The sequence below is a fragment of the Sinocyclocheilus anshuiensis genome, unplaced genomic scaffold, assembly GCF_001515605.1.
Source record: "Sinocyclocheilus anshuiensis isolate Anshui unplaced genomic scaffold, SAMN03320099.WGS_v1.1 scaffold186, whole genome shotgun sequence".
NCBI classification, from domain to species: Eukaryota; Metazoa; Chordata; class Actinopteri; order Cypriniformes; family Cyprinidae; genus Sinocyclocheilus; species Sinocyclocheilus anshuiensis.
In genome coordinates this window covers 774,754-785,420 of record NW_015542355.1, presented here as the reverse complement: position 1 = coordinate 785,420, position 10,667 = coordinate 774,754, and the positions used below count along the sequence as shown (strand labels likewise).

General features: G+C 36.1%; 1 protein-coding gene across 1 annotated transcript in view; it reads left to right on the top strand.

Moving 5' to 3' along the window:
- LOC107691701 (opioid-binding protein/cell adhesion molecule-like) overlaps positions 1-10,667 on the top strand; it is a 75,475-nt gene that overhangs the window by 27,464 nt on the left and 37,344 nt on the right. The window contains exon 2 of the mRNA XM_016490478.1: positions 6,390-6,622. Coding sequence (XP_016345964.1) covers positions 6,390-6,622 — 233 coding nt within the window. The remainder of the gene's footprint in view (positions 1-6,389; positions 6,623-10,667) is intronic.

Genomic DNA, 10,667 nt, shown 5'->3' with positions numbered 1-10,667 from the left:
ATTCAAAGTGAATTTTCTTAGAAAATTATTTTTGTTTTTCCACACCCTACCTTGATTGGTGAGAGAACAAAACAGCATTTTAAGCTTTATTTCTATATTACATTTTTACTGTAATAATTCAGTTTTCGGTATAAACGTTTTTTTTTCTTGAACACTCTCAAACTACAGTTCTCTAACCAACTTCATCCTTCCGTAAGACACATCCTGTCTAGTATGTGGCTTGTTTAAGAGATGTTGTTCATTCAGTGCATTTTCAGTGTCTTGACCTTGCTTCAAGGCATATTCAACATCTCCTAGTTTTTCTCTCCTTCATGTCTTTCTACAGTTTTATCCTTTTAGGGTGCATTTGCAGTATGTCCTTCAAGGCTTATCAAGAACATTTGTACCAAAGTGACTGTCTGTCTCATATATAATGCTACACGTGTCTTTACCGGATGCAATGTGGCTTGAGGTTGTATACATATCACAACCACAGATCAATCAGCTTCAAGCTTGAGGTTAGACTTGAACGTACAACAGTTGAAAATGAAATATTACTTTAAAATTTTACTTATTTTAATTATATGTAAATTAGAGGTTGACCGATTGCACCACCTCTAATGAAAATGTGTGTGTGTGTGTGTGTGTGTTTGAAAATAAAAGATGATGATGAAAGATTTCAGTATACAAAGACTACATTTATGAAAAATAAAATCACATATTATCTATATAACAAGAAAAATAATTATATTTCAGACTGATGGGTAAACTGAAGTGAATTTCTGTAGCTTAAACAGTAGAGAACAGTGCTAACATTGTCAAGGTCATGGGTTTAATTTAAGTTTAATTAAAATTTGGTTAAAAAAGTGCATAATTGTTCTATTTTAAATATGTATACAAATTATTAACAATGTGTTTTTCCAGCTTGCCTTATGGTGAAGCTTTGGGTCTTTGATGTGGAGATACCGCTGTGTGGGACAAAGCAAACGGCAGCGTTTATCGGGCTTGTCTGTCTCGTGTTCTTGAGTGATGGGCCAAAAATGGCAGTTTCTCTTCATACTTCTGCAGGCCATTCATCCACATGACTAGTTAGCTATGGAGGTGGGCTGAGGCCTTCAGACGGATCCTCCGAGGACTGACACAAATAGAATGTTAGTGCATCCACCTTGAAAGCAGTGACAAAAGTGGCAATCACAAGTGGTGGCCTGTTCTATTGTACTGTTATTTCAATTCAAACGAGGGCCACGGCTCACTCAGGAAACTTGAATGGGGTACAGAAAAGCAAACGCTTTTGCTTTTGCATTGGGTTAAATTTTGAAAGCATCTGCAGGAAATACATAACACCCTGGCTAGAAACTACATCAAGAATTATTCTCAGTAAAAATATGGCATCTTGTTTTGCATTCTAGTTCTACTCCAAATCATAAAATAATTTAAATAATATACATTTGAAATATTTTTATTTTGCTTGGAATAGAATGGCTAAAATATTTAGCTTGGTAAGTTAGTCTGCAAGGACTTTGACAAAAAATGGTAACATTTTTAAATATTTTTTGAAAGTCTCTTGCGCTCACACAAGCTGCATTTATTTGCTCAAATATACGTACAGTAAAAGCAGCAATATTGTGATATATTATTGCAATTTAAAAATTGTTTCTATTTTAAAATATTAGATTTTTTATTTTATTATAATTTTTTAATGATTGGAAAGCTATATTTTTGTGCTGCTTTAATATTTTTGTGGAAACTTTGATACATTTTTTAGGACAGCATAAACAGCATTTAGTTGAAAAAATATATTTCTGTACATACAAGGCTTTACTGTCATTTTTGATCAATTATTGCTGACAAAAAAATCTGTCAAAACCTTTACCTTTTTTCTAAACGTAATCAGTAAGTCACAGTTTCAACTTAACATCCATAAAAAAAGCAGTGTATTTTGATAAAATGCCATTTTGACATTTAAAATAAAAAATCATATTATGTTTCACCACCAAACGTGGTTTTCAATATTTGTTACTTTTTCTATATATCCCACATTCCGCTAAATCCCAGTATGTAACTCTCGACACTGCTGTCTGTGTCTGGTTGGGGAAATCATTCCTGTTTCCCCTCTATCTGAAAGCCCAAACAGAGTGGCCACCATTCATTGCCCCTGGTGTAATGGCCTTCATCAGTCTCCCATCACATAAAGCCTGCCTGTCATTAATCTCACCCTGAGACCACATGGCTGTCTACCGACAATGATCTGCAAGCACCGAATCCCCACAGCAGAGAGTCTCACTGACCTACTCATATCTGAAAAAGGCATAGCAGCGATATGAAAAATATGACAAGTGTCATTTTATGAAATGGCCTCTCGTTGTCATCACCCAAACATTAAAAGTTGTTGCACCTTATATGTTTGTCACAGATTTAACCTTTATTTATGTTATCTGTTTTTATTGATTTTTAGTAAGATAGTTAAGAGTGTTAAATCATTAACACTAGATCTAGAATATCTAGTATATTTGTATATATATTTGTAGTATATATATTTGTCAGAATATACTTCATCCTTATAGCAAAAATTTGTTTTTTATAATAAAATAAAAAACCAACCAAAATAAAATGGTGGCTTTCTTATTTTAGGTGTTGATCTTGCTGATTTGTTGGTGCTCAGCTTGTTTAGCTGGTCATCTAACTGGTTTTCCAGTTTAAAACCAGCAAACCAAACCAGACCAGTCTGACTAGGCTGGACCAGGAAACCTACTAAGACCAGTTTTTTCCTTATTTGTTATGCTTTATTATATTTATGCTGGGTGATGTCCAATATTAACCATATGGATATTAGAATGACACTGAGCAGATTTACAATGTGTGTGAATCTGGTTTTTAATCAGTCAGGTGGTTTTAAACAGAAAGAAATGTTCAAAAAAAAACCTTAATTAAATGTGTGCTTAGTCATTTTTTCCATTAAAACCCAAATAATTAGTACCTTTGGAAAATGTTTAAAATCATGTACCCTCACATGCAATTGTTGTTTAATTTTACATAGAGTGGATCATATGTTTATTTATTTGTACAGTTTATATATATACGTTATATCTCACTATATACCACTGTTTTCAATATATATATATATATTGGTATACCAAAGTATATTATTTATTTTTATTTATTTATTTAGTCATTTAGCAGACGCTTTTATCCAAAGCGACTTACAAATGAGGACAATAAAAGCAGTCAAAACTAACAAAAGAGCAACAATATATAAGTGCAAATGACAAATATTACCTAGCAACGTTGGACTAATCTGTTAGATCAATCAGATTCAATGATGTTTTTTATTTAGTGCTGGGCAACGATTAATCGCGATTAATCACATCCAAAATAAAAGTTTTTGTTTACATAATAAATGTGTGTGTACTGTGTATATTTATTATGTATATATAAATACACACACATACAGTATGTATTTAGAAAGTATTTACATGTATATATTTATATTCACATAATTTATATTATATATAAATATATTTAATATATAAACATAATATATTTTTCTTATATATATATGCATGTGTGTATTTATATATACATAATAAATATACACAGTACACACACATATACTATGTAAACAAAAACTTTTATTTTGGATGCGATTAATCGTGATTAATCGTTGCCCAGCACAATTTTTATTACATCATGCTCATGTAACACATGATGTGTGAAGTATGCAAGTTTATTTTTAAGATTACATTCCACTATTACATTAAGTAAAAAGCGTTATTCAAACAAAATAGCTTTTTTTCTCTCTGTCTCTAAATAAGGTTGTTGTGGAAAATATTGATAATCCATCTATGTATTTTAGAACATGTTTGAGTTGAGAAGATATTTCTTCATATAAACGATCTGGCACCAAGGTGGCTGACAGTCCATTAGGCTGAAGTGCAAGGAACTGGTGTGACAAGAGTCATTAGTTCACTGAATGAGGCCTGATCTCAGCCTGTCAATGCTGGATAAAGGAGGCTCTCTCTGCCTTCTAAGAAACACCTCTCACTTTTTAGCACATGGTGGAACAATCTATATGCTTTTGCCTCGGCTTAAGTGACAGTAATTTCAAGCACAGTGAGAGTGGTCTTTTTAGCATATTGCATTTATAATGGCTCCATTGGTTGATATGCATATATAAATGTGTGCGCCAGCTATTTGATATGGATCATTATAAATGTATGCATGCTGTTTGATCTGAAGCATATACTGTGTGATGACATTGCAGTGTTCTGTTTGACCTGCTGTTGCATAAACATAAATATCTGTCTGTTTTAAGACTCAAATCAAGTCTTGGACCTATTTAGTAGCAGTTTAATTGTTTTAGAAATGTGTAATCACCTTTTTTAAACACTCAAGTCAAGAGACAGTTTGTAAAGTCAAACCTTTTTGGTTTATTTTGTAAGACTTTGCACCAGTTCCCACAGCCACTATGCAAACTCGTTATCTTGCATATTGCTAATCAAATCTGTCACAGGCAGACGCAGAAATTCAGAGCACACAATCATCTGTCCCACAGCAACCCTGGAGCAGTTGAGGTGTTAAGCATCCTGCTTAGAACGGCCAGAGAAGGTGCCCACGGTGGGATTGGAACCATGACCTTCCTATTCACAGTGCAAGCCTTTCACCAATAAGTCCCTTAAAATGTAACTTTTGAACAGAAAATTAACTTTTGGTGTAGCCTCCATGTCCCCCCCCCATCATGCTAATGTCATTATTTTGGTGTTTAAGGCTCAGTTTGTCGCTCTCAGTCAGAATAAGGATACAAATCCACGCACTTATCAACTAGACACATATTGGAGCATGATGAACAGTGCAGTTCAGAAGATGGAGGGTGCTGCTGCTGCGTACAGAATTAATGTGCGTAATAACATCTGGGGGAGCTTCTTCTGATAGTTATGAGAATTTTTTGGGATGGAGGGGAAAGCGAGCATTAAGTTAAGGGAAATTAGACCCCACAGCACCAAGACGTTAAAATATGAACAGTAGGTTTTGCAACACTTTTAAGGTGTTAAGGCCAAGCACAGAGCGGCTATGGGGTTATTTTTAAACTGAAACTTAAAAAAATCCATTCTATTGTTCGAATGTGCACTGTGATTCCCAAGCAAAAACTGCAGAGCATGCATGATTATAGACCAGAGCTTAATCTTGTGGTTTTCTATGGTTCAAATCCTCTGCAAGCTCTCTTGCGCTCCAGCACTCTGCATAGATTAACAGTCTGAATGAGCTTTTCCCTTTGAAGAATATCCTGAGAAAGCATTCACTTCACACTTGCAATTGTTGCCCTCCAGATTTGCCAAAAGAGCGCTCTCTTGTTGACTAATTTTCAGAGCTGGGAAATTCACCAGTAAAGGGTCTAATAATCCATTTACAGATTTTGACCTTGAGAGTGAAGCCCTCTTAAAGACTAATATGAATTACTGCAGTGTTTTTTGGCATGCTGACGTGAACGGGTTGGCAATGGCATTTTGAAAATCCTCACTGCACCTTGTAAAAGTGTTATTGATGAAAACCATGTCAACAACACATTCTGTGCCATTGTATTATGAAATAACTATTGACAAGTAAAGCAAATGCCAGAAAATCACAAATAAACACCATGAAAACAGTATTTTTTTTTCTTTTGTGAAAGTACACTGCTGTACATGGGATTGCGGCCTAAGTTTTTTAATATGGAGCTCTGACTTTCAATTAGTCCTAACCTTTAGAGCCATCACTCAAAAGTTTAGCGAATGCCTCTAGGTCTTTTTCTGCAGTTTTAAGAAATGTCCTTTCCTGTGAAGGAGACAAATGTAGTGTCATATCCAGATTCTTCTGAACTGAAAGGTGGCCATCACCCAGAATTGCCCTATTTTTTCCTCACGGCTATTTGAAATGGATGAGATGAAAAGCTTTTTTAATTTTTACTCGAGATCTGTAATAGAAAATGAGAGAAAAAGAACAGCTATCTGTTTATATTACCTGTTGCTTTGTCACATGTTTTTTTTCTTTTGCATTCCAAGCAAGCTGAAGTGATATTATAGGCATCATGATATTTATCCAGTAAAGTCTGTTGAATTGAAGGTTAGGCTCAGGTTTTGGACTCCAGTACTGTGTCTAGAATATAAATCATTGTTTTCTTGGCTTTTTCTTCAAGTAGAAGTTAGCTTGACCTTTTCCTACTGTAAAAAAAGATTTAAAGAAAGCATTAGCTGATAATTGGACATGCTATCCCATTATGACTTCCTCATTTAAATTATAACACTTTGCCTTTCATTGAAGTTCCTCAAAATGTATCCAACTCATTTCAAACTGAGTTTGAACCTGTGGATCCTATTTTTACTTTAACATATGGCAAACAATCATATTTATCCTCATCTATTTGTGTCTTTCAACAGGTGTAATGTGGACAACAAAGTATCAAGGGTGGCATGGCTCAACCGGACCACTATCCTGTTCACGGGGAATGAAAAATGGTCGTTGGACCCCCGGGTGGTCCTACTAAACACAGCACTCACTGAATACAGTATAAAGATCATAAATGTAAACTTATACGACGAGGGGCCGTACGTATGTTCCATCCTCACAAACAAGAAACCAGAATCGACAAAAGTGCATCTCATCGTACAAGGTAAATTTTGAGAGGATTTTTCATATCTCTTAAAGTGAAATCTTTACATCATTTAATGTGCGGAAGAAGAAAGCTTGTCAAAAACTAGCTTCGCGTTGGTTTTGGGATTTTGTTGACATTTCAGTTGGGTAAATAACGGTTGAAAAACAACTTTGATTGTCCTTTTCTAGGCTGATGTAATTAAATGAAACTCAGCAGATGTGACTCCCGGTGATGAAATTGGGATTTAGTCTGGGTGTAATTTCAAAATCGTTGATGGATATTGATTTAAGACATGCAGCCCAGAGAGCAACAGAAAAATAGAGCAGAGGCTTTGTTTTCTCCTCACTAAATCAAGTGTCGATACCCAGACCATTGTCGTGATTTACAGTGCAGTCGATCTCCTTCATATTTGTGGTCCAAAAAACAATTAATGTCGCTTGTAGCCTAACCCATCTCGGCTTGGGGTACACAAATAAGATATGCACCAAAAAAACAGTAGCGCCATTTTTATCACTTTTCTCAGACCATCTGCGGAGTCAGAAAAAGTGTCAGATTTCCCACGTTTCAGCAGGAAAAAGTGTTTTGGTTAATAAAATGGTGCCTTATCAAATGCTCATTAACCTTTAGTACTTTGTCCTGACACTAATTACTGCAGGCTTAAATAACTGAACAAATAAACCAAGGTAAGGTGCTTATTTTTTTCTGATTAGACACACAAAGCGCAAATTGGAGTTCGGCTCGCCTGTTCAGTTCCCGCTTAACCTGCAATTCAATTAATTATAAAGTCTTCATCCCAGTTTTAATAAATCAATCATTCGCCTTTCTTGTTTTATCGTGCAGTTCAACACTCCGCATCTGCATGGCACGACATAAGCATTCTGGAGCGGGTGTTGTGGCACTCAAAAGTGCACTTAAGATATAGAATTGTTTGCAGCGTGCTCCTTTTCCCTTACACCCCATAGTTGCATGCTGAGTGGTGTACAATTTCAGCCTAGTGTTCTTGAGAATGGATCTGAGAGCTTTCTGAACAGATGGGGTCTCGGTGTGCCTTTACTGTAATGCTTTGTCTCAGCTTTGTTAAATTTGCCACGCTCAGCTAAAGTCTGCCTACACAAACTGTAGCGCCCTGTCTATTTCTGTCATAAAGTGTGGCTCTATTCCTCTTAAACTCTGAGCCTCTGAAGCTTGTTATTGCATCGGCTCTGCTAAAAATTCAAAGAGCGCCTACAGTAGCGTTCTCACATATCTCGCTTGACATCTGCGTGCTTGTTTTTAAGTGTCCTAACATATTTCACGCTTGCTATGGTTCCGGTTTTAGGTCACTCATTAGCATTTATTGAACGGGACAGCGTGCCATTAGATTTTGCATTTTCCGTCCTGTAGCTTATCAGCACTACATCTATTTATGTGGTTGATGACTGCAGCTGGAGGTATGTGTCTCTGTAAATGGCCTCATCGTCTTCCGCGGTATCGATTGGATGCATCAATCAGATGCAATGCGAGAGAAGACATGCGACACGTTAGCGTCCAGCGCAATTCGAAACCTGAGGTTTTCCTCTGAGCTCCTTCTCTGAGGTACACAAAGCATTATTCTTATAAAACCACTACATGCAGAAGACAAATGAAGGTCATTATAGTCTAAGGAGGAAAACATGTTTTCATTTGATGTACTTGCATTTAGAGGGACATCGCTGCTGAAAAAAAAATGCTTAGGCTGCCAGTTCATGTTCGTTAGTGCTGGTGCAAAAAAACTAATCTTGCTAGTTAAAGGAATAGTTTGCCCAAAAAGGAAAATTTGCTCAAAATGAAAATGAAATGAGTTTGTTTCGTCATTGGAACAGATTTTGAGAAATTTAGCATTACATCATTTGCCCCTTAATGGATCCTCTGCAGTGAATGGGTGCCATCAGAAGTTCAGAGAGTTGAAACTGATGAAAACATCACAATAACTCACAAGTAATCTATATAACGCCAGACCAAATTCTCAGGAAAAAAAGCTGTGCCAAAAAAGCTGCATCATTGGGATGTTTTTAACTGAGTCCTCTATGCAAAATATTGCTTTCTCCAGTGAAAATGTTGTCATCTGAATCAGGAGAGAAATATGCACAGATTAAGTACCGTTTACAAGCAAAAACAGTCCAAAAAAAATTCTAAACAAATATGTCAGTTGGGGGATGGGCTTTTTCACTGGATGAAGCGTTATTATGGATTGGTATTTTGGCGGAAAGCGATGGTGGATTTGTTTCTTACAAACATGCACTGGAGTCGTGTTGATTACTTGTGGTTTATTGTGATGTTTTATCAGCTATTTGGACTCTCATTCTGATGGTACCCATTCACTGCAGAGGATCCATTGGTGAGCAAGTGATGTAATACTACATTTCTCCAAATCTGTTCAGATGAAGTAACAAACTCATCTACTACTTGGATGGCCCGAGGGTGAATACATTTTCAGCAAATTTTCATTTTTTGGGTGAACTGTTCCTTTTAAGCCTTGTGGGATCTGGAAACAAACTATCTAACTCCGGTGTCACCAACTGATGAACCTCGAGATGTGTCCACCCAGACTGCGAAGCATTTTGACATAATGAAATAAATAAATGCCAAACACTATTTTCTAATAAAATCTAATTTATATCAAGCACATCAAGGTCAGCTCAGTAGAGCCGTTTGGGTCCTATGGCGCCACGGGTTGCTACTACAGTTAACTGTTGCTACAGTCAGATGTGCAGTCGTGTGTGCAGTGAAGAGAGCAGAGAGCGGCGCGCAGACAGATGAAACTTTCAGTGAGGGAAAAACAGTGGCATTCTCAAAAATTAGGAAAGTTGATGGGTCCGTAAAGTCTTACATTTAGTTCTATCAAATTTTAGAACAAGAAAGTTTTAATTATGATTTCAGGAGGTCTTCAATTTGGGGACGGTAAGACAAGAATTGCGTTACGGCTTAATGTGATGATTAAACTTCAAAAAACTACGAATTCATTAAATAAATATGAGCGCTGCATGTTTAAAAGTCAGCTGCTGCGCTGCTTTGTGTGCTGTGGTTACTATATTTCTGCCAAAGCGCCACCTGCTGGAAGAGAATGAATTTGCATTTTCATTAAGCCCTTCTGCTGTTTTTGTTCAGACAAATGTGAAAATCAACCCATGTTTTTATGCAGCAAACACACAGAGTTGTAAATGTGAACTGGTGGATTGACAAGAAGATAATGCATTATTAAAAAATGTAACAATTAATATCCTGCAGATACCCTGGTCTGGCAAAAACCATCAGTTCATGTTTTTAGGTATATAATTGTCCGGACCTCGGCTGTTGAGGAGGGTTCATTACTGGACCTCAAACAATTTTAGTTGAAGACCCCTGATCTATCTTGTTTGTAGCACATTTCTACCACATCTGAAGAGAAAAATCATTTTGTAAAATGGCATGTACTATATAGGTTTGTTGATATCCATCAGCATTGTTTTTGGGGAAAAGCAATTGTATATGACTAGATATGATATTCCACTGCAGTTTCAACCTTTTCAAAGTGTTTTTGTGATATAATAAATCAGTCTTATTTTATCTCTAAGGCGTATGTTTGGTAAAACACAGTGCATACAAATTCATAAAAGATTTGTATTTTGTAGTTTACGAATAGAGAAATGCAAGTCAGTGTATTTTTTTTCCACATAACTCTAACCCAAACCCTGCACTCAACTGAAGTGTCTTTTAAATGAATATAAAAAAGTAAGCAGTGTACTGTAAGGAATTTAACTCATTAATTCTTATAAGGCAACTTATAACCAATTGTGGGATCGCTAATCTGACGTTTGGTTAAAATCGCATTGCAATAAGGTTTATAAAGTGTGCATCTGTCTGTTCTTTTCAATTGGAGGAGAGGAAGAGAGATAGGATGAAATCCGTATGAAATAGGGAAAGATAAAGTTCAGATGTAACTGAGCAAGTCACTTCAACACTTCAAACACTGCAACACATTTTGCCTTTGACACCACAAAATGCTACGTGCTAACCACTAGCCTTCAATGCTAATAGCTTAGCTTGGCTATTTGTTTACAAACAG